Below are 24634 nucleotides of genomic sequence, written 5' to 3'. Positions count from 1 at the left end.
CATCCTGTGCCAGCTTCAGTTAGAATCATGTGGATGTGTGTGTGACTGTTGACGTGAGCTCTGGAAGGACACAGAGGGGAGGTACCTCATTTTGCTCTCCCTCTTGCTGTCCAGCCACCACGGTTGTCTTTAATGTCCCTCACTTCTATCTCTCTCTTTCTCTTCTCCCTCTCTCCATCCTCCTCTCCTGTGGTCCTATCTAGCAGGTGACAGGAACAGTGTAGGGAGTACGGGCAGTGTGGGCAGCACCCGTAGTGCTGGGAGTGGACAGAGCACAGAGAGTAACACTGCTCTCAACGGACAACACCACCAGACCACCGCACTCCCAGACACAGCCAAAGTACTGGACCAATTGTTATTTTAGCTTTATTTATCCTGGCTAGTCTTATTGAGATAGATAACAATGCTAAAATAATTAACAGAGGAAATGTGATATTGTAATTTACTGTCTTTGTATGTAGTGCCAGGCAACAGATTGTTTATTACTGAGCACTTGTCTTGTGCTCTGTTTTGATGTGCAGCCAGCGCCCTCTGCTGGTGACTCAGGGCAACCAGTCCCCAATAAACAGCCTGACCTGACTGCAGGTAGGAATATCAGCCCTTTCTCTCATTACTGTTACGTACCACAACATTTCTCCTGAAACTTCACCTTTCTAGTTTGATTTGTGCTTATTGGTAGAAAACATCCTGAGCACCATTCATTTAACTCTCCAGTGTGTTTTCTTGTCTAGTGGTTCTGGGTGCTCCTCGGAGGCCGATGGTGAACATACAGAGACCAGGGGAACAGCAGTTTGTCTCCCCACAATTTGTACGTCCTCAGCAGCTACTGGAGGGCAAGGTGAGACTCAGACACAGGACAGACACAGGACAGGACAGACACAGGATAGAACAGAACAGACACAGGACAGACACAGGACAGACACAGGACAGGACAGACACAGGACAGGACAGACAGGACAGACACAGGACAGGACAGACACAGGACAGGACAGAACAGACACAGGACAGGACAGACACAGGACAGACACAGGACAGGACAGACACAGGATAGAACAGAACAGACACAGGACAGGACAGACACAGGACAGGACAGACACAGGACAGGACAGACACAGGACAGGACAGACACAGGACAGGACAGAACAGACACAGGACAGACACAGGACAGGACAGGACAGACACAGGACAGGACAGACACAGGACAGGACAGACACAGGACAGGACAGAACAGACACAGGACAGGACAGACACAGGACAGACACAGGCCAGGCACAACAGGACAGACACAGGACAGAACAGACACAGGACAGGACAGGACAGACACAGGCCAGGCACAGGACAGGACAGGACAGACACAGGACAGAACACAACAGACACAGGACAGGATATTGTCCATGTTTGCCACACATTACAACTCATGATTGTATTTTCTGTGTACTCTGTATGCCACAGTGAAATACATGTATCTATTAAAAGACAGGAGGACAGTGAATAGGCCAGTAGTTGATGTTAATGTGAAACTCAACCCCTCCCCTCTGGTGTAGGATGCAGAGGCCATCTACCAGTGGCTGAGTGACTTCCAGTTGGAGCAGTACACTGGGAACTTCATCACGGCCGGCTACGACGTCCCCACCATCAGCAGGATGACCCCAGAGGACCTGACGGCCATCGGCGTCACCAAGCCAGGCCACCGCAAGAAGATCTCAATCGAGATAGGAAACCTCAGCATCCCTGAGTGGCTGCCTGAATACATCCCGGTAAGGTCTTACTGATGCCTGTGTCTGTCTGTCTGTCTGCAAGTCAGGTTTTACATTAGTTTCATAAAGGTTTCAACTGTGTAGGTCTGACTGTGACTCTTCTCCTACTCCAGGCAGACCTGGGGGAGTGGCTGAGTACCATAGGCCTGCCTCAGTACCAAAGGAAGCTGTCAGAGAACGGCTATGACTCCATCAGCATCGTACGGGACCTGACCTGGGAGGACCTGCAGGAGATAGGCATCACCAAGCTGGGCCACCAGAAGAAGATGATGCTGGCCGTGAAGAAGCTGTGTGACATCCAGAGGGCCATCCTGGCTGCAGAATCTGGCCAGGGCACGTTGCGCCGCAAGCCCCCTGGAGCCCTTCACCTGGTCACCATCGAGCCCCCTGACAGCGCCTCCGACTGCCCCTCGCCCCACACCCCCAAGATGCTGACCTTCCAGGACAGTGAGCTGAGTGCTGAGCTGCAGACAGCCATGTCCAGCCACTACCAGGAGGGCCTGGCCTTTAAGAGTGCTGTGGGCATGTCTCGGAGCCAAGAGAGCATCGACGCCCGGTCCAGGGGCTCAGGGCGCTCCCAGGACCCCCCCACAGCCTCCATCACTCCCCACAGCCTCTCACAGGAGAGCTTAGGCAGCAGCAGCACCTCCACCAGCCTCAGTGCTGACAGCAGCCCTGCCAAGGAGAGGAACATTCCAGAAGGCTGGGACCAGAGGTCCATACTACAGCAGCAGCTTCCCAAGCAGGTCCCCCTGGGGGCAGCCACCGTGTTCCAGTACCCAGCCATCCCAGCCAAGCCTAAAGGCCCTGGGTCTCACTCCCTAGGCTCCTCTCCCCAGGGCTCCCCGGCCCAGAGGGGCTTCAGCTACCTCCACTCCCACTGTGGCAGCACCGACCTGGGCCACGGCTCGCCCACCAAGCCCTTGGCACACACCTACCACGCCATGACCCTGGCCCCGCCTAAGAAGCGCAGCCAGAGCCTGACACGCTATGCCCTGTCAGACGGCGAACCAGACGAAGAGGATGACGACTTGGCTCCGCCCTCTAGCACCCTAGAGTCCTACGCCACCCTGACCCGCCGGCCCGGACGCAGCCAGCTGGCAGGCATGCAGATCACACCCGTAAAGTACGGCACTGTGGGACGTAGCCAGTCCTTTGCCGTGCGCGCTCGTAAAAAGGGTCCCCCTCCAGCCCCACCCAAGAGACTGAGCTCGGTGAGCAGCAGCCTCAGCGTTGGGTCCACTGAGAATATGGCGCCCTCTCCTGGGGGGGTGGAGACAGACAGCCCAGGGAGCGTGAGGAGCATCGCAGCCTGTTTGGAGGCCTCCACTGAGGGGAAGAGCCTGTCCAGGCCCAGGTTGGACCTCCTCCAACCAGAGCCTCCCCTCCCCAGCCTCAACCCCTCAGGACTGGAGCCCAGAGAGGCCTCTGCAGGGATGAGGAGGAGGGTGCAGAGCGAATGTGTTCCAGCCCAGACCGACATCCAAGACCATTACCCAGACCCAGAGCGAGGGGTGAAGTCAGACTCTGAGGATGAGGAACCTAAGACACCGGGTTTGGATGGCTCCTCATCCCCTCACAATAGCTCCAGCGAGTGTATCCCCTTCGCCGAGGAGGGCAACCTCACCATCAAGCAGAGGCCCAAGGTGGGAGGGCCGCCCAGGGCCGAGAGCACTGTGGAGATCCCGGCAGACAAGAACGGGCCCACCAAGACAGCCCTGGAGGTGCCTGAGTTTAACCTGAAGGAGTCAGACACTGTGAAGCGGAGATACAAGCCTAAAGACCATGCTGGCAGCTCTCCCACCAGTGACAGTGAGGGCCAGATAGGGTCAGACTCCAGTCCAGGCAGCAGGCCCCAGTTCCAAAGCTGTGAAGAGGTGAGTCTGGTCAGTCTGAGGATCAGTGAGGCCAGTCTGGAGGGGCTGGAGAACCTAGCAGTGACAGGCACACCCCTCAAACCCCCAGTCTCCCCCAAGCCTCACAGCTCCCACGGACCCCCCGTCACAGCCCCAAAACCGTCCCGACACAGTCTGGCTGCTGCTACAGGTAACTTATTACACGTGGAAGCTCATTATTATGTCTTTCTGTTTTTATCATCAATTCTGAGTTTCTGCTTTTGCTTCCTGTCCAACAGCCATAGTGCCGCCCACTATGACTGTCAATGTGGTACAGAGTCTTGCCTTCTCAGCCCCACCATCACCCACACCCAGTCGGTGTCCCCCAGCCCCAGGGCCTCAGTGCCAGGCAGCCCAGACAGGCAAGCCCCAGGTCTGTGTGGTCGGCCCAGGCCCAGGGGTAGAGTCTGGCCCGGGGTTAGAGGTGGTGCAGCAGCAGAGGCTGGAGCAGACCAGCACCTCTCTGGAGGCAGCACTGCAGGCTGTGGAGAGAAAACTCACCCAGGAGGACAGCACTGACGGGTAAGAGAACACGATCAACACCTCCCCATTTCCTGCATTTACAGGCCATATACACTCTACTGTTTATGTGAACTGAAGTAGCATTCATGCAACATTGTATCTGTCCCATTATGGTGTCTATGAGAGCATGGGCAGCGCCATTGAGGCCATCTCCATTTTGAAGTAGTCAGTTTTCTTCTTCTACTACTTCAGAGTTGGTAAACAAACTGAAAGGGTGCATACTGCCACCTGGAGTGTGTTGTCTGAACAGGTATAAAGTCAAGGTTGGTGATTTACTGTCACTTCAGTTATGGAATGTTTTCTCAGGTCCCACCTGATGACCTGGATGGAATTATGTGATCCTTCCTTAATCCATATTTGACTACTTCAAAATGGTGAAAGTCCTCAATGCCACTGCCTTTGATAGAACAGGCTTTTGAGCACTAGAGTCCTCTCTCTATTTCCATGACTAAACCCTGCTTCTTTTCCCACCTCCTGACAGTGGGGATAACACAGTGAAGTCAACGGGCAACATTCTGGATGACATTGGCAACATGTTTGATGACCTTGCTGACCAGCTAGATGCCATGCTGGACTAAGCCCTCTATCCACTCCACTGACCAGCCCACTGACCCATGACCCTTCACCTCAGGAAGTACTAATGACCATGAGAGGCAGAATGGAGCAGGTCACCCCACCTAAGTGTTATCTCCGACCCCGACGCCCTTCAAACTACAGACCAACCCCCACCACCAGACTAACAGAAAACATATGGGACTACATTGTAGGATGTGCCATGGAGTGGGATGCTTTTAATGAACAGTGTGGATCCATCTCCCTCCTCCCTGCCTCCATGTTGCCACTTCCTCTCCTTTCAACACCAGCACTTAACTCTGCTCTACAGTGCTTTGCCATCAGTCACAACAACCCTGTTGGTTTCAACACAGGGCCTGACAACAACCCTGTTGGTTTCAACACAGGGCCTGACTGACTGTAGATACATGAGGGGTGGACCACATACTGTACCAGTACACTGTTGTATTGGGTTGTTTCATACAACACGAGTTAAACTGTGTTGTCCTTTTTATTCTACCCAACGTCCTCCATTTCTTTGTCATGTTGGTGTGCCTTTCTTCCCCTCCTTTCTCACAGTCTCCACCTCTGTGTAAAGTCATTGTTTGGCGGTAGAGGGAGAGAGAGACAATGGGGAGAAGGGTTTTTATCCTGGCCTATAGAGGAACCATTCCTAGACACAATATTACCATACAATACCATTTGTATTAGACACTGTCTCAGTCATTTGACCTTTGTGTTTCACCATGTCTGACCATTTCAATTGGACCTTGTTGATATTTTCAATACTCTTGTATTTGATCCATTTTCTACCAAGTTGACCACAATGAAAGTGTTTGTCTTCCTCAAGGCAAGGTGCCAGTACGTTTGTGCTGTTAAAGTCTTTAGTAATCATTCTTTAGTAATACAGAATGACTAGATGCTATATCATTTCTGGTTTTATGAAGCTATGTAAAACATTTGGAAGTGCTGGATGATATTGTTTATACAAAAGGGAAGAAGACCTTTGCTTTTCAAAGCATATTTAGCTTTCGTCACTGTCCACACTGTCAGTATAAGGAGTTATACGTGATTTGTACAGCCGAGGGATGACATGCAAGATATTAATAATGTACACTATTTTTGAAAGAAAAACAAACATTTTAATGTAGATTAGTCCAACTAGTATTTAAATGAGAGTATCTAAATATGTATATTATATACTTATAGGTATATCTGGGAGCAGAATCATATTCAACCAAAGTTCTTTGTACAGATTTTCCTTCAATATTTCCAATATTTCCATAAAATGCAGAACCATTGTTAAGGGGTTCTGGTCTTCCTTAACATGAATGAAATTAATTATCTACATGGTTATCAAAAATGGTCTGTTTTTTCCCCTGTCCACCCAGCATTATATGGCTATGTTCCATATTTGGGCATGCTACAGTACTTCTAGCAGGGGGAACGAACTCTATGATGTGTTTCTGTCTTCCTCATGAACTTTCAAATCATTAACCCTGACTTGTATGATTGTGTGGTGTCCTCTACTGTAAATGTTTGTGTCGTTTCAGTGTGAATGTGATCCCTGGCTGTAACCTGGGTTTCATCTCTGTCCTTCTCAGGAATGTCCCACCTATTCAGTTCAAGCTGCTGTCACATTAAACACGCACACCTGGCTTTGTGTTATGGAAGGAGGAACAGTGGTTTTGAAGAGGTGGGGTGAAGGAGAGCCTTGCGTGAATGTGAGGTCTGTGTCTCAGACGGAACTGAGACCTGCTAGAGGCACCTTATTTAAGATGGCTCTGTGGATATATATTATACTGTCTTGAGTTATCAACATCTGTCCTTTTTCATCCAGCTGGGTCTTCATCTGGTTACAGTTAACCATTAAATATTCAAGTCTGATCCTGTTGATTTCTCTCGTTCATTCATGGATTTAAATATCCAGAAGCCTTTTAAGAGTGGGTGCATTTCATCTACACCTTCATAGCACAGACATGGATTCCTAACATTTATGTTACTGTAGTCTTAATTTAAATGGAGAATCATGGGACAACAATGATGAGATCTACAATTTAATACAGTATAGAAATAACATGAACAGTTAAAGAGCATGATAACACCCCCATACAATTCAATAGTCAAAATAGTGAATCTCACTGTCATTCTCAATGCTGAACATACACATAACATTTTGTGAAGCGCAGACATTTATATTCTTATTAAAGAAAGAAATTGTGTTTAAGTACATCTACGTAAACGTAAAAACCTCAAAGCATTTTGACAATGGCCATAAAGAAAAACTCTGAAATGAAAAGTATCGCAATATACAGTGGTAATGGCAATGCTATAAGGTTTTCAGCCTTCACATTTACTGAAGTAAGATGGTATGGATGGACACTGCACCAACGTGTCGTTTCCCAATGACTGACTGACTGTCAGTGGTTGTCGTTCTTCAGGTGTTTTGGTCCCTAAAAGGTTTGCAGATCATAGAATCTACCACACACCCAGAGCTGATTAATGAAGGTGCTGAAGGCAAAAACTGGAGAAACATGAGAAAGTCTCCGCACACTTCCAGTCAGAAGCCAATTTCTTCTGAAGCTCGACTGACCCAAAGCTCAGCTACATGAAAGACATTTGCATCTGACTGGAAGTGTGAAGAGGCTTGCTATTTGGTCCCTGAAAGGTGATAGACTAGACGGGTATGTAAGTGGCTGGTCCCATTCAAAAATATTGTTTCATGTGTTTCAATGACTGATTAACGTGTAGAGGAATGGCCATAAGAGAGACCTACTCCACTATACCGACAGGCACCAGGCTATGACCAGCAGGGACTTCCAGGGTCTTCTGGGCATATACACCCAGGTACAAGACACACAACCACTTCGACACGTGAAATGGAATAATTAAAAACTGATTTTCAAATCACAATACAAAGATTCTTATCTGATGCAGCTGTTTCCTTTCCAACATTGGCATTTTCGTCTAGATATTGTTAGCACATCATTTATAGCATCTGGAATATAATACAAATATCTGTGTATATATTTTACATACATATACCTGTATTCTCCCTCACCAATAGTTAAACTGCTGGTTTTAATGAGTCATAGAAAACATGGGGCTTAGAACAACCCCTCTCTCTCTCCATCCCTCTCTCTCCTTCACTGACCTCTCTGTGAGTATCTACTGTATGTGGGTGTGTGCAGGGTGAGGTGCTCTATCTACAGGTTGCTGAACAGTTCATTTTTCTTGCTCCAGTCCATGGGCGGGGCCCTCTTGTTGGAGCGTTTCTGATGAGCACGCTCCTTGACCTGCTGCAGGGACAGGTTCAGACCCGGGATGGCGCCCATGATCACTGGCTCAGACAACTGACCAACCAGGGAGGAAAGAGAGGGGTTAAAAGATAGTGTGAGAGAGGAGTAGAAGTAGAGATAGAAAGCACAAGAGACACAAGCCCTGCTTATACCTGGTTCTAAACATGAGTACTTTGTACTGATCTTGTCCGCATTCTGATTTTGCCAGCATATTTAGACAGGTGTAGATGACTAAAAGACACATTGTGAACTGATTGAGATCTGATCTTGCGTCACACACGCAAGTGTAAAGATAGAAAGCACAAGAGACACAAGCCCTGCTTATACCTGGTTCTAAACATGAGTACTTTGTACTGATCTTGTCCGCATTCTGATTTTGCCAGCATATTTAGACAGGTGTAGATGACTAAAAGACACATTGTGAACTGATTGAGATCTGATCTTGCGTCACACACGCAAGTGTAAACAGATCTGGATAGTGAAACCATTTAAATCATTATCCCGCCCTCTAAAATAATTGACAGGTGACGACATTGACTTATGGCATCAATGTATCTTAAAATAAATACATATTATTTTGAAAGAATATCTGTCAAATCATTTTCATACAGGTCAGAACTGGTCACAATGTGGACACAATAGAGGGATAAGAGATGTAGATGCAACGGCTACAATGTGGGCCCAATAAGAATGTGGATAAGATCACAACAAAGGACACATGTTAACACCAAGTATAAACGAGGCTAGTCAGAGAAGAAATTTATATTTTGATATTGTAGTAAAGCCTATTTTACAAGAGTGTGCTCAAATAATAGACACTATACATTACTGTATAGATGGATACACATTCAGATCATGAGACTTCAGCTGCTTTATAATGCTGCTTCACATGTGTTTTCAGGGCGGGACTTACCTCTGTGGGCGGGGTTGTGAGTGAGGCGTTGGAGGAGGTGTTGCTTGGAGACGGGCTGATTGACAGCTTAGAGTCCTGCTCCACCTCTTTGGCCAGTTTTCCATTTCCATTCACCTGCAGTGGACACACAGACAGCAAGCAACAAATCAGATCAAATACAAGTAGCCAAAGTGGGGGTCAAGTTTGAGAAAACTCTCCCATGGAGAGTCTGGCTGCAATATTATGTTTGCCCACAGGGAGGCAGACTGAATACTGCATCCCTGAAAACCGGAAACATCCGTTTTCTACCTTCCCCATGGAGAGTGACCCCACCCTGACCTCTCTACAACCTCTCAACTCCTGTCTCTCTCTCTGCCTTTCCCTCACCTCTCTACCCTGCCTCCCCTCTCACTTAATCCAATGTTTTGACTGTTAGATTTGGGGGTTAAAATGATGGTCAATGACTGAGGACTAGGGTCTCACTACTGATCTGCGCCTGTCTTCTTTACATATGAAGTCTATTAGCATCGTAATAATGTAGTGGAGTTAATGAAATCTTCTTCTTCGGTTTGTGGCCAGTGGCCTGACTCTGGGTTTATCTGCCTGTTTGGCAAGCCTCCAAATCACTGACCATATCTAGATTATATCACAACACACAATAGAGAATCCCCAGATAATACTATCTGCTATCATATGCCAGATCTCTCTCTCTGTTCCTGAGTCTACAGTACAGTAGGGGGTAGGTGTGGGCTGGCCTGTCGCCTTACTAAGGGATTATGCACAAATACCTCAGAAGGATTAACATGGTGCTGCTGAACACTCCATGCCTAAACAACAGTGTTTTGCTTTCAGCTTCTTGTTATCCAGCATTACCATGTGAACCCTCTATACCCGTCTACCAGGCTCTGAGCACACTATTGAGGGCTACACTAGTTCTGGTACTGTATATCTTACAGACACCTGAACCTGTTTCTGTTCTGTCAGGGTAGACTGCTCTCCTGGCTTCCTGAGTGAATGTATTCAGATGACACAGGATTTACATATAATATCAACACTGAGAGTAAGATACCCTCCCCTGCCTGGGCCAGCCTGCCTGGGCCAGCCTGCCTGCTGGAAACAGTCTGTTTTACTCATTAATGAGTGAGCTGGAGGGAGAGTGAGAACCAACCAACACAAAGTAAATTATATGAAGCAATACACACACTCTACTGTCCTATAAAATAATACTAGTCCACTCCCTATGAATGACCAGCTGATAGGGTGCCTGTCAGTGCCAAAGCAGAAGCAGTTAATCCACAGTGTTTTATTTCTAGGGGCTGACCTGTCAGTGACCGCCACAGTGTCTGTCTGTCTGTCTGTCTGTATGATATTAGGTCAATAAGGTATTTGGCATCCAAGTCTTACCGTCTTTTCCATGTCTCCGTTGACGACAGGCTCAGGCAAAGATCCTGAAAGCAGAAGAGAACACTGCTCAGTCATGGACTCCACACAAACTCACACTCCCTCCTCCATACCAGCTATTCACAACCATTCAACAACATCTAATCATGGCAATTCTCCAATCTTATAGTCAGTCCTAAATATCCTGTAACTGGCACACCTCCGTCAAACACCAGAATAGAATTCCAGAGTGACTCATATCCCTGCTCCAGAGAACGGCTCCTATCCAGTTCAGGTTTCATCCCAGCGACACCTACTCTGTTACATAGCGCAGGTATGTGTAGGTCATCCATTATTCAAACAGGGTTCATCTTCACAGAGATGTTCTCTGACCCTGGTTACCTGCCACGCATCATCACGTCCAAACAAGCTGCTGCATATGAAACCCAGTACCCTAGTGGCCTACCTATATCAAATAGCCCTGGTAAGAAACTGTCCTCTAACCCTGTCACAAGGATATTAAGGAATGGTTTTCACTTGGCTAAGTCAACCACAGAAAGACAATACACTATATCTAAACCTGTGTGTCTATCTAAAAACAGATAGAGTTGACTGATGAACAACTGACCCCTGGTCGGAGCTGGTGGAATACTAAGACGGACCCTTACCTTCCATGCTTCAACTCCTCTCACACAGACAGATAAACGGTGAGAACTAAGATAGTAACCTGTTATCATCTAAAGATAGCCTGACCCTGGTCTGCGTCCCCCTGGGCTGTTCTGAAACCTGTTGAAGCTGCCTCTATGTACCTCTGTGCTCCTTGGGTCCCTCCTCACTGTTTGCACACGGACAAGAGGCTCTTCAGTCCCAATACAGCTAACACTACAGGCTGAGAGGCCACTTGGAGCCAGCGCCTTGGAAACCAAACACAAGTGCTGGCCAGAGGGGTGGCGAGAGGGGAGTGTGTGTCCATCCATGTGCATGTGTGTGTGTGTGTGTGTGTGTGTGTCTGGCCACGTGTTTGCGCACACATGTATGTGTGTGCGCGTGCGTGTATGTGCTTGAGTGTGTACCAAAGTCAAGGTGGTCAGGTGCCCTCTGAGTGGGCAACACGAGAGAGCAGTTACCTGGGCAACGCCTCAATGGAATTTTGCTCCTGTTGGGCATTTTTCATTCAGGTTTAGAAGCCGATAGCAGAAACCAAAGGAAGTTAGATAGGACTAAGGCCTGACCATATGTCCCCCTGGGTAGGACAGTTATATCTCCCCCTCTCTATCTCTCCGTCTCTCCCCTTCTATATCTCCTTCTACTGCTTCACTATACTCATTCAGAGGACACAGCATGTCAATCATCAGTCAACTAACAGTGCCAATAGATAGCTGTTAAATCAAATCAAATGTTATTGGTCACATACACATATTTAGCAGATGTTATTGCGGGTGAAATGCTTGTCTAAACAACCAGTGTGGACTCAGAACACAACAACATTCCTCCATGTAAAACAGAGGACATTCTTATCACAACAAAGCAGCTACTGTATTTTTATTGGCGCACTAAATAAGCATAAAACTCCCAGTTAGGTCAAATAGCATGGAAGACACTAACTGACAGGGGCGGCAGGCAGGTTAGAGCGTTGGGCCAGTAACCGAAAGGTTGCTAGATCAAATCCCAGAGCTGACAAGGTAAAAATCGGTTGTTCTGCCCCTGAACAAGGCACTTAACCCACTGTTCCTAGGCTGTCATTATAAATAAGAGTTTGTTCTTAACTGACTTGCCTAGTTAAATGAAAGATAAATATTGTCTACTTCTACCCACCATCTTATTAACGGTTCACTCAGAGGCACAGACAGGTAACCTTTTTAATAAACAGTATCTTTGGCCTGATCAGACAGCAGCTGTTGTTGAGGGCAGAGCTTCAAGCAGAGGCAATATAAAGGCAGTCTGGGGCAGGGTGTTGGTGTGTGTGTGTGTGGTGTGTGTGTGTGGGGTGGTGTGTGTGGGGTGGTGTGTGTGGGGTGGTGTGTGTGGGTGTGTGGTGTGGTGTGGTGTGTGTGGGGTGGTGTGTGTGTGTGGGGTGGTGTGGTGTGGTATGTGTGGGGTGGTGTGTGTGGGGTGTTTTCAGCACACACACTGACTAATATTCATGTCCCAGACACAGAGGGCACCGATTTCCTCCACACCCATATGGTTGTCATAGCGTTGGCAGGTCTGGCATCATCGTTCTATGAGGCCGTTGGCATCAGAATGGCACTCAGAGTAGCCAGCCAAGTGCTGTCATAGGCCACCGCCCTGTTTCAACAAGTGTTACTTGGGCACAGTTGGCCTCCCAAGCCAAACGCAGCTTGACGTTTATTGTCATGAATCTTGCCTTGGAGGCAGAACAAACGATTCCCGCTAGATGGGCTAGCTACAAAGTAATTATTGACTATATTGTAAAAATGTATGAAAGCAAAGATGTGCTTTTAAGGTCTTATTTTAAGGTTAGGGTTAGCAGTGTGGTTAAGGTTATGGTTAAGGTTAGGTGAAAAATCTGATTTTAAGACTTTGTGGCTGTGCCAGCTAGTGACTACTCCGCAGAGCTGCCTCCAGGGCAAAATTCATGACAATAAATGCCAACCTTCAGCCAGACTCTCCAGCACTGGAGTCAATTTACAGGCTGTGGCTCCCTCTAGGGGCTTGCAGAGGTACAACAGCCTTCTCTTTGTGAAGAGCTCAGTGGTTGTTGGGGGAAGTTGCCCCTAGACAGTTGGGGGAAGTTTGCATTTAGCCCCTAATAGTGGTTGACATTCAGGGAAGTTAAGCTGATTCTAGATCCGTACCTAAGAGTTAGGATGTTGTACCTCGAGCAAACAACGTGAGGGGACAGGAAATGAGATGAGCTCAGTATCTGTGTGTCTCTGTGTCTGTGTTCCTTGGCAGAGAGAGAGGAGCAGAGGAGCCTTGCCAAGCAGTCAGACAGACCCTTAATCTGCTAGTGTTTACCAAGGACAGGGGGACAGAGGGGTACGAGATCAGGCCTGAGAGAGAAACCTCTGGGGACTATAGACCTTGAATGAGGCTGTTAAAGGAGAAGTAAGTGGTTTAATTATTACCTGCCTAGTTAAATAAAGGTTAAATTTAAAAAATTACGAGGTGATTGCAGAGGCAAAACAGCTTCCTTACACTGTGAGGCTAACTCAGATCTGATAACGATTCCCATGTCCGTCAGGGATCGTGTGAGTGAGGGGCTTCAGAGGTCTGTCCTTCACACACACAGTGAGGAACGTGGAAGCTGATAACGTCCGTTGTGCGTGAATGCTTGGACACGTATGTCTACAGAAAGGATCACTAATCAAACTGCATCCACTGAGTTCTGGCCCTTTCTTGTAGATCTCTGGTCTCACCTGTGAGGTGTTCTGGGGTGGGAGCGACTCTGCACCTCCTGAAGAAGGCATCTGTGTCTGTGTCCACAACAAGTAGAGAGGTCTCCTCACCACCAGACTTGATGGCTGCCACCACCTCCGAGTGCTGCTTCCCCTTCACTGTCATACCATTCACCTGGAGAGAGAGGGGGAGAGACGGAGAGATAGAGAGGGGGAGACGGAGAGATAGAGAGGGGGAGACGGAGAGATAGAGTGGGAGAGACGAAGAGATAGAGTGGGAGAGAGGGGGAGAGACAGAGAGAGAGGGGGAGAGATAGATGGGGAGACAGAGGGGGGACGGAGAGATAGATGGGGAGAGAGACAGAGAGGGGGGAGAGACGGAGAGAGGGGGAGGGGGAGAGATAGATGGGGAGAGAGACGGGGGAGGGAGAGACGGAGAGATAGAGAGGGGGAGAGATAGAGAGGGGGAGAGGGACAGAGAGGGGGGAGACGGGAGATAGAGGGGGAGAGAGACAGAGAGGGGGGAGAGATGGAGAGATAGAGAGGGGGAGATGGGAGAGGGGGGAGGGGGGGATATAGATGGGGAGAGAGACAGAGAGGGTGAGAGGGGGGGAGCGAAACAGAGAGCGAGAGAGAGGGAGAGAGGGAGAGAGAGAGGGGGATAGAGAGAGAGGGGAGAGAGGGGGAGAGAGAGTGTAAGGAACTTCAAAACACACAGACACAAGAGTCATGTCTGCACAAATCAGCGCATGAAGCATTAACTCCTTAGTTGTATAAGTAGTGTAACTATAGTTTACCAAGTCAAAACGGTGAAGGCTAGTCCAACAGCCTAAAACTACAGGTTTCCCTTTCACATCAGCACCATAGTTTGTTCAAGTAACTAACTATTTATGGGAAACTATTTCTTGCATATTTCCATTGTTCTCACAACGAGGACGATAACCTGTTTATCAAAGCTAGGTCTCAGTTTTCAATACTATTTGTCTGTTGTCCAGCAGGAAATCCTGTCTCTCCACACAAACACAGAATATGCTGCTGCACACACACAGAGAGGAAGTGAAGCTCTCCCTGGGGCTTGAGAAATGAGTGTCAAACTCTTCACTGTTGCATAAGAATCCGTAGTACGCAGTCTGAATACAAACGAAACATTGCTGAAGAGAACAGTGTACAATTCAGAGGAAACATAAAGAGGTGCAAAAACATTCTACTTTCCTTTCTCTTCATACAGTAGGTTCTTGGATAGCAACAACTGCTAGTAGCCAGAGAGTGCTTAGCAACACCATCTCAGCCATCAGGCCATTGGCCCAGCATATGTCATAGTGTCATCTGTTCCCCAGACAGCTGAACATTCTGAGGAACCACTGCTGAGATAACATGTGTGTACTTTGTATGTGTGGGTTCTGTGAGCTCTAAGTGTGTATTTTGTGTGTGTGTGTGTGTGTGTGCATGTGTATCTTTGTGTGTGTGCATGTGTGTGTACGTGTACGTAACTTGCCTAATTAAATGAAGTTTCCATTTTTAAAAATGTAAATAATAACGTGTCTGTGGGTGTGTACGTGTGTATGCACATGAGTGTAATGCGTGCATGTGTGTGTATCTGTGTCGGTCATAGGGTGGGCCTGCCTGTCTCCCACAGTCCCAGGAAGGAGACCAAACAATACGTGCTTGGGCAGTAACAATAGCTGTCCATTTAACAGAAAGAATACAGTCCTCAGTGGGTGGTGGGAGTGTGGGGCCTGCTGGGGGATGGAACCCCCTCTCTGTCTCAAGCATTCAACTCTCCTCTCTTCTCCTTTCCTATGGCAGTCTCACATGGCTGCTGGGGAATAGCAGAACCTCATTTACAAACGTGGCTAGAGTAGAATGAGGGCAGCCAGGCAGCCATACACACCTCTGACAATACACACCCACCCACCCTGCTCTACAGTAGTGAGTAATGAGCAGGATAGACGGGGTGGTGGAGTGCAGACACGTCACCAGTGACAGAGCTGGATTATCCCAGTCTGCACTAACTCCCAGTGACAGTGTCCACCTCTCCCCTCCTATGAGATTAGGACCCCACACAGAGACTGTTACTAACCACTCACAGTCGTCCTCACTTCACACTTCAACTTCAACATGACTGAATTGTGCCAAGGCCATTAAAGACAAGTCCCGTAGTTTTAGAAAAGCTTGCATGACAAACAGAATTATTTTCATGAATACAATATTATTCCATTTACTACTATACAGTAATAATAGTACTGTGCATTGAATACTACTAACAATAGTAATGTACTATTACTATACATGGAATAATAATAATACAGTATGATGCCAGAGGTCAAAGGGTTTTTTTTTCTTTTTTTTTTTCCCACCTTTATTTAACCAGGTAGGCTAGTTGAGAACAAGTTCTCATTTCCAACTGCGACCTGGTCAAGATAAAGCATAGCAGTGTGAACAGACAACACAGAGTTAAACATGGAGTAAACAATTAACAAGTCAATAACACAGTAGAAAAAAAAGGGAGTCTATATACATTGTGTGCAAAAGGCATGAGGAGGTAGGCGAATAATTACAATTTTGCAGATTAACACTGGAGTGATAAATGATCAGATGGTCATGTACAGGTAGAGATATTGGTGTGCAAAAGAGCAGAAAAGTAAATAAATAAAAACAGTATGGGGATGAGGTAGGTAAAAATGGGTGGGCTATTTACCGATAGACTATGTACAGCTGCAGCGATCGGTTAGCTGCTCAGATAGCAGATGTTTGAAGTTGGTGAGGGAGATAAAAGTCTCCAACTTCAGCCATTTTTGCAATTCGTTCCAGTCACAGGCAGCAGAGAACTGGAACGAAAGGCGGCCAAATGAGGTGTTGGCTTTAGGGATGATCAGTGAGATACACCTGCTGGAGCGCGTGCTACGGGTGGGTGTTGCCATCGTGACCAGTGAACTGAGATAAGGCGGAGCTTTACCTAGCATGGACTTGTAGATGACCTGGAGCCAGTGGGTCTGGCGACGAATATGTAGCGAGGGCCAGCCGACTAGAGCATACAGGTCGCAGTGGTGGGTGGTATAAGGTGCTTTAGTGACAAAACGGATGGCACTGTGATAAACTACATCCAGTTTGCTGAGTAGAGTGTTGGAAGCAATTTTGTAGATGACATCGCCGAAGTCGAGGATCGGTAGGATAGTCAGTTTTACTAGGGTAAGTTTGGCGGCGTGAGTGAAGGAGGCTTTGTTGCGGAATAGAAAGCCGACTGTATATTTGATTTTGGATTGGAGATGTTTGATATGAGTCTGGAAGGAGAGCTAGATAGTTACCTGTACTATCATGTCCTTGGCCAGCAGGCCTGACCTCTGTGCAGGTGAGTCCTCATCCACTGCTCTGATGTACTGGCCTGGTCTGGCCTTCTCACTGTGCAGGTTGAAGCCGTAGCCATGAGGCCCCTTCTTGATCACACACAGACGCGGCCTCAGCTCACTCTGCACGTCCTGATGAAGAGATGAAACACCGTTAGTTGAATTCTCCTGTTGGAGAATCTACTTTCTCCTTCCGCTCTCCTGGTTTCCTGTGCTAAGACAATGAATCACATTCACAGAACTTACATGAAATGATTCACATTCACAAAAATATGTTTTTCCTTTACCATTAATACCTAATACATCCCAATATCGAGCGGCAGGTAGCCTAGAGCTATTGGGCCAGTAACCGAAAGGTCGCTGGTTTGAATCTCCAAGCCATTGATCAGGACAGTTAACCCCCAACTACAACTGACGTGAACGTGAAGGGGTTGGGTTAAATGCGGAAGACACATTTCAGTTGAACGGATTCAGTTGTGCCAACTGACTAGATACCCCCTTCCATTTCCTTTCCTTCCCCTTGGGGCGGCAGGGTAGCCTAGTGGTTAGAGCGTTGGGCTAGTAACCGGAAGGTTGCAAGTTCAAACCCCCGAGCTGACAAGGTACAAATCTGTCATTCTGCCCCTGAACAGGCAGTTAACAGGCTGTCATTGAAAATAAGAATTTGTTCTTAACTGACTTGCCTAGTTAAATAAAGGTAAAATTTAAAATTTAAAAAATAATTCCCATATGCCCAGTATGCTGATATGGTATGAAATGCAGTAATAGGCCATTTAAGACCATGACATCGATGATCAAATCAGACTAAAATTACACCAGAGTAAGGAAAGGAGTCCGGTCAGAATAGGAGGGTGTACAGAGCATGTGACTGGAGCTGTGTTGGTGTAGGGAGGACTGGGAGGGGCAGGGCAGGAGCCAGGAGGCATGGAGCCACTACCCCGGCCTGAGGAAGGGCCCGTTCCTGAGGGCCAGGCCCCTGTGTTGTGTGAGCCCAGTCAGCCCAGTGAGACCAGGGCAGGACAATAGCAGGCTGGGAGGTGACCCCTGTCCTCATGCCTCTCTGAGATGACAGGAAGACATAGCACTGTATTGTCATCCAGGAAAAAACTCGACCAAGTCCAGCTACTCCCATCCGTCGGTAGGAGAACACAAGTAGTGTCTTTTTTTAGTAAGTGGACCTTTCACAGAGTTTTACAAAGCCTCAGGGAATGTAGGTGCAGAGTTAAATACAGCACAGATAGAGAACAGGAGCCAAACAAATGGCACAATCATAATCAATGTCTCTCTGACCCAACAACCCCATACTCCCCCTATTGGCCAATATGATTATTGACGTAATCAGTTTCTCCAAATACACTTTTGACGAGACTTTGATTGACACCTACAGTTGAAGTTGGAAGTTTACATTCACCTTAGCCAAATACATTTAAACTCAGTTTTTCTCAATTCCTGACATTTAATCCTAGTAAACATTCCATCTTAGGTCAGTTAGGATCACCACTTTATTTTAAGAATGTGAAATGTCAGAATAATAATAGAAATAATGATTTATTTCAGCTTTTATTTCTTTCATCACATTCCGAGTGGGTCAGAAGTGTACATATACTCAATTAGTGTTTGGTAGCATTGCCTTTATATTGTTTAACTTGCTTCCCACAATAAGTTCGGTGAAATTTGGCCCATTCCTCCTGACAGAGCTGCTGTAACTGAGTCAGGTTTCACACTTTTTCAGTTCTGCCCACAAATTGTCTATAGGTTTGAGGTCAGGGCTTTGTGATGGCCACTCCAATACCTTGACTTTGTTGTCCTTAAACCATTTTGCCACAACGGAAGTATGCTTGGGGTCATTGTCCATTTGGAAGACCCATTCAATATCCACAAAATGTTACTTCCTCATGATGCCATCTATTTTGTGAAGCGCACCAGCCCCTCCTGCAGCAAAGCACCCCCACAACATGATGCTGCCTCCCCCGTGCTTCACGGTTGGGATGGTGTTCTTCAGCTTGTAAGCATCCCCCTTTTAACCTCCAAACATAACGATGGTCATTATGGCCAAACAGTACTATTTTTGTTTCATCAGACTAGAGGACATTTCTCCATAAAGTACGATCTTTGTCCCCATGTGCAGTTGCAAACCGTAGTCTGGCTTTTTTATGGCGGGTTTGGAGCAGTGGCTTCTTCCATGCTGAGCAGCCTTTCAGGTTATGTCAATATAAGACACGTTTTACTGTGGATATAGATACTTTTGTACTTGTTTCCTCCAGCATCTTCACAAGGTACTTTGCTGTTATTCTGGGATTGATTTGCACTTTTTGCACCAAAGTATGTTCATCTCTAGGAGACAGAACGCGTCTCCTTCCTTAGAAGTATGATGGCTGGGTGGTCCCATGGTGTTTATACTTGCATACTATTGTTTGTACAGATGAACGTGGTACCTTCAGGCATTTGGAAATTGCTCCCAAGGATGAACCAAACTTGTGGAGGTCTACAATTTTTTTTCTGAGGTCTTGGCTGATTTCTTTAGATTTTCCCATGATGTCAAGCAAAGAGGCACTGAGTTTGAAGGTAGGTTTTGAAATACATCCACAGGTACACCGCCAATTGACTCAAATTATGTCAATTAGCCTATCAGAAGCCTCTAAAGCCATGACATAATTTTCTGGAATTTTCCAAGCTATTTAAAAGCACAGTCAAATTCTGACCCACTGGAATTGTGATACAGTGAATTATAAGTGAAATAATCTGTCTGTAAACAATTGTTGGAAAAATGACTTGTGTCACGCACAAAGTAGATGTCCTAACCGACTTGCCAAAACTATAGTTCGTTAACACGAAATTTGTGGAGTGTTTGAAAAACAAGTTTTAATGACTCAAACCTAAGTGTATGTAAACTTCCACTGAATAATAGAGATTCTAGAATCCATCAGCCAATCACACACACACACACTACATCAACACGGAGCAGTCATGAATGACCAATAGCATTTGTCTTATGTAAGTTGATTGCAGTCTTAAGGAGGAGTGCTGTATTAGCCAGTCCAATCAGTGAGTAGAAAAAGGGGGCAGGGACAGGCTGCTGGGTGGAGTGCTGTCGTCACTGAGACTCAGAACGGAAGAAGCCTTTTGTTTAAGGAATGGCACACAAAGCCTTCCCCCTTCCAACGAGCCGCAGCCTCTCCTTCTGTGGAGAAGGGGTCCAGGAAAAGACAGGCTTCCTGAAGACTCCACCTGCTTCCCGCTTTCAGGAACGGCCCAGGCAAAGCCCCTCCCCCACAACACATACGGTCCCTCAGCCATCTCAAGAGGCAACAGCTTGAGAGCTAACGAGTCTATCATGAAGAGACTAGACTGTTCAGTAGACCATTCTCACTGTCAAAGACAAATACTGATCCTCTCTGAGACAACATCAATAACGCATAACGCAATAACCCTGAATTCATTACGTGTCTCTGTAGGAGGAACATGTCTAGTCGGAGGAACAGAGTTGAACATGGCTGGGAGGATAGGGAGCAACAGGAGTGTGCCAAACACTGATCCTGCCAATCAGACTTGAGTTGGCTGGGAGGATAGGGAGCAACAGGAGTGTGCCAAACACTGATCCTGCCAATCAGACTTGAGTTGGCTGGGAGGATAGGGAGCAACAGGAGTGTGCCAAACACTGATCCTGCCAATCAGACTTGAGTTGGCTGGGAGGATAGGGAGCAACAGGAGTGTGCCAAACACTGATCCTGCCAATCAGACTTGAGTTGGCTGGGAGGATAGGGAGCAACAGGAGTGTGCCAAACACTGATCCTGCCAATCAGACTTGAGTTGAGTATCTGATGCATCTGATGAAACTGACAACCATCTTACATGTTAATCTGGTCTGATTCTCCTCCATGTTCTTCATTCCAGACCTCCATATAAAATATACATTCCAAACTGTGAGTAAATCAACAACATATTTATATAATAAATTAAAATAATAAATACTTTAATAAGGACCAAAAAAGCATATTTAGAGGGAAAGTAGAGGAAAGAAGAGAAAATTGGAAAGTATGCAGAAAAAGCACATTAATTGGAACTGAATTGTCCCTGAGTAATTCTTGGTGTGGTCCCTCTCTACCCAAAGTCCTGGTTAAACTGAAAAGCTGGTTACAGTGGTTTCTCTGCTTCCTGTTTTTGGTGTGAAATCTCTGTTTTGCTACATAATTAAACACAAACTGCAAACTGTACGCCACAAATTGTACGCAACAAATTGTACGCCACAAATTTTCCCTTCAAAATGAAGAAGAGCGACTGAGGGTGCACCTGCGTCCTTCAAACTGAAGGCTAGAAACCCCTTGGTCATGGAAGTCATGGTAGATAAGAAAAATACAGCATGGCTTGAGGATGTCCTTCTGGTATGTAGATCCCATTGACTGTCCACTGCACAAGTCTTACCACACATTTTACAGGAGCACTAAGCCCAGTGTCTGACAAGGACAGATCTGTTTCAGTCCAATTGGAGTCCTATTCCTCTTAAGGTGGACTTTGCAGAAATTGATCCGTCATTTCCTGGTTGCTAAAATTCAAATAGCTAGTCCTTAATGTCAGTTAATGTCACAAAACAAGCAAGTATAGTGTAGAAAATCATTGTACCATCGAAACCGCTGTGAAATATATTTTCCAGAACCCAAAAATATAGTATTTAACTATTTGAAGCTGGTGTACAAAACCGAAAGTAAAAGACCCAAAAATAAAATGTAAGAAAGGGAAGCATAGAAATAGAGCACATAGAACAGATCTACCGCTTCTTAGACTTGCTTTCGATGAGAATGACAGATCTATAACTATCATTTCTATGTGCATTTGGACAGGTCTCCCAAAAAGTTACATACTGCAGCTTTAATAACAGACACTCACAGCGGAACACAGCCAGGAAGGATGAGGTCAACTGGTCAATGTTGAGCGTCCCTGCCAACCAACAGAAAGGGACCATGGCAGGGTGGCTGGGATAACAGAAGACAGTTTGTGTAGGGAGCAGGGAAGAATCTCCGGGAGGGCACGGAATCTGTGGAATCTGCTGCACACACACAAACCAGGGCCTTCTCCTGGGGAGGAAACTGTGCTTCACTCCTACTGCATGTCCTGTGTGTGTGTGTGTGTGTGTGTGTGTGTGTGTGTGTGTGTGTGTGTGTGTGTGTGTGTGTACATTCAACCACTGCAGGAAGGGAGTAACGCATGGAAGATACCATAAGAACAACAGTCACCTGCAGTGGTCAGCTTTTAAAACAGCCAGCCCAAACAGACAGTTTTACAGTCACCCCCCCCCTGCGCAATAACCTGCGTCACATTCATTGGGCACTAAACCGGAGAAAACACAACGCAGTTTTGACAGAATATAGGGAATACGCATAGCAATTGCCATGGTGTGCTATTGGAAAAATTAGGGTGACTGTCTGTCTGCCTCTGTATTATAAAAGTCTCCCACATGAAACCAATATTTGTTTTAGATAAGCTTAGCCATGACCTGAGTTCAGTCTCAGATCAGAAATATTTGTCTAATCTTTTCACTCTTTATTTTGTTTTGAATGGTTCCCAGAACCTAGTTCTCTCTATCAAGGCATAATATTTGGAGAATGTGGGAGAGGAACGCTGGAAAGTAAGTCCAACTCGGGAAAGGCTGTTACTGGTTCCAAAGGGTTTGGTCATGGTAACCACTCAGGTGGGGGAAGATTACGGTGACCAACTACATACTTAACATTCAATTCAATTCATTACATCATATTAAGCATATTAAGCTTTATCTTGTTTTAGGAAATGAAAAATTCCTGTGGTAATTATATACTGTAAATAGGAACACTGTGTGCTACAACTCCTGAATAGTTGTTTCTAAGCCTTTACCTTAAAACAACACGTTGAGTTCAGTGACCTCTCAGGAATATCCACGCTCTCATCTCTATCCCCCACACCTACATATCTACATCACCTTGTGTTCTAGATGAGGAGGTTTCTAACAGTCATAATCTCTGGGGTCTGTGGCCCCACACAGGAACCTCATATCTCCGGTCAACTAAGAAGCAACACCTCATGAATAACAGTTAATACAGGGAGAGAAACTGAGACAACAGTTACAACATGTGAATAAATGACAAGGTTTTGCAAATCCTGAATCATCAGAAATAACCATACTAGTAAGCATTTTCAAAGCCAGAGAAAGTATTGTGCTTTGTGGACTATTTGAAATGCTTAGGCATAGATTTGACATACGGTGAGTGTAAGAGAATGGGTTCCTAGCCGAACATGTTCACTGGATGAAGATGGCACAACCGTTTCCATCATGAGGGGGAAGGAACTGCTACTTCTTTCCTGAAGCATACTCTTCCCTTTGAAGTCAACTTCCTCACATGCAAGAGACATAAATACACAATACAGATACACACCCCTACACCTGCAGTCCCACTGGTTACAGCACTCACATCTACCACACAGAAGACGTAGAAAAAAACTAACAGCCATTTTCCATCCTGCCCACCCCTTGACTGACAATAATGAGTTGGTTTGTCTACGCTTCCAGTGTAAATTAGCGACGGTGTCTTATGGGTATTTCTACATGCTGGTTACCGAAACCATCAAGCAAATGTGACAGCACTGTTTTACAGCTACGAGGATTTAGAGGCACACAGGCGTACAGAGGCTCATCCCTTTCTAAAGCTGTGACTTACAGTAAGTCAGTGGTCGCAGCTGTTCTGACAGGTCATTGGCTGTCACCAGAGAGAATGATAGAGGACTCTAGTGCCCGGAAAACCCCTTTTCGCAAGGGCAGCGCCATTGAGGACATTCACAATTTTTAAGTAGTCAAATATGGGTTAAGGAAGGATCACATAATTCCATCCAGATCATCAGGTGGGACCTGAGCAACCATTCCATAACTGAAGTGACAGTAAATCACCAACCTTGACTTTATACCTGTTCAGACAACACACTCCAGGTGGCAGTATGCACCTTTTCAGTTTGTTTACCAACTCTGAAGTAGTAGAAGAAGAAAACTGACTACTTCAAAATGGAGATAGCCTCAATGGCGCTGCCCATGCTCTCACAGACACCATAACGGGAAAAGTCCCCTGTCATTCTCATGGAGGGACTCACTAACACCCTCTATATGAAGGTGACATGAGGAAGGAGAAGCAGTACCTTACCAAGAACCATCTCTATCTTCTTTTTCGGGAAGAACAAATATTGTGATCACCATCATCTGTGGCCGACGACTGTGGACACGTGGGCTCAACCAGAAGCCCTAGTTTCATATGAACAAGTGGAACACATTAACAAACCTTGGGGTCTTACTTGAAACTGACTAAAAGCATTTGAGTCATAATTCAAAACCAGGCTTTCCCTGACTGCCAATTGTGCCAGATGTTTTACTATGGCCTGATGCAAAAATAGAACAGCTATCATGTCATCGTCATCCAGTCCAAGTCTAGGAAGGGGACCTGTGGAGCAGGTAGGTCATTGGAGAGAATGACTCTGGTTGAGCCCATTTCTTCCTTCCTGCTACGTACCAGGCTTTCAATTGCAACTAACCTCAAGCCGAGACACACTTCTTCTCTCTGTTTGCCTACACTCAAAAAAATGTGCATGATTATTATATACATTTTTTAACAATACGA

General features: G+C 46.3%; 2 protein-coding genes across 9 annotated transcripts in view; one reads left to right on the top strand and one right to left on the bottom strand.

Annotated features, from left to right (window-relative positions):
- Nucleotides 1-6613, top strand: part of LOC115110910 (caskin-2-like) — a 147811-nt gene extending 141198 nt beyond the window's left edge. For 4 of the 7 annotated variants that reach the window (XM_065006636.1, XM_065006639.1, XM_065006637.1 and 1 more), the window contains 7 exons: nt 204-340; nt 522-585; nt 732-838; nt 1545-1757; nt 1871-3803; nt 3892-4174; nt 4656-6613. In XM_065006636.1, the coding sequence (XP_064862708.1) occupies nt 204-340; nt 522-585; nt 732-838; nt 1545-1757; nt 1871-3803; nt 3892-4174; nt 4656-4752 (2834 nt within the window). In that variant the 3' untranslated portion in view covers nt 4753-6613. The remainder of the gene's footprint in view (nt 1-203; nt 341-521; nt 586-731; nt 839-1544; nt 1758-1870; nt 3804-3891; nt 4175-4655) is intronic. The other 3 variants (XM_065006640.1, XM_065006638.1, XM_065006635.1) reach the window with 1 other exon arrangement.
- A 157-nt stretch (nt 6614-6770) lies between these two features.
- Nucleotides 6771-24634, bottom strand: part of LOC115110680 (Na(+)/H(+) exchange regulatory cofactor NHE-RF1-like) — a 32274-nt gene continuing 14410 nt past the window's right edge. Inside the window, exons 2-6 of one of the 2 annotated variants that reach the window (XM_029636523.2) lie at nt 16965-17135; nt 13681-13834; nt 10322-10365; nt 8939-9052; nt 6771-8079 (exon numbers count right to left, since the gene is read on the bottom strand). In XM_029636523.2, the coding sequence (XP_029492383.1) occupies nt 7933-8079; nt 8939-9052; nt 10322-10365; nt 13681-13834; nt 16965-17135 (630 nt within the window). In that variant the 3' untranslated portion in view covers nt 6771-7932. The remainder of the gene's footprint in view (nt 8080-8938; nt 9053-10321; nt 10366-13680; nt 13835-16964; nt 17136-24634) is intronic. The other variant, XM_065006641.1, reaches the window with a different exon arrangement.

Source organism: Oncorhynchus nerka, linkage group LG21, assembly GCF_034236695.1.
Source record: "Oncorhynchus nerka isolate Pitt River linkage group LG21, Oner_Uvic_2.0, whole genome shotgun sequence".
In the NCBI taxonomy this organism is placed as follows: domain Eukaryota; kingdom Metazoa; phylum Chordata; class Actinopteri; order Salmoniformes; family Salmonidae; genus Oncorhynchus; species Oncorhynchus nerka.
The sequence above is the reverse complement of the archived record's forward strand: the minus strand, read 5'-3'. Positions and strand labels throughout refer to the sequence as shown.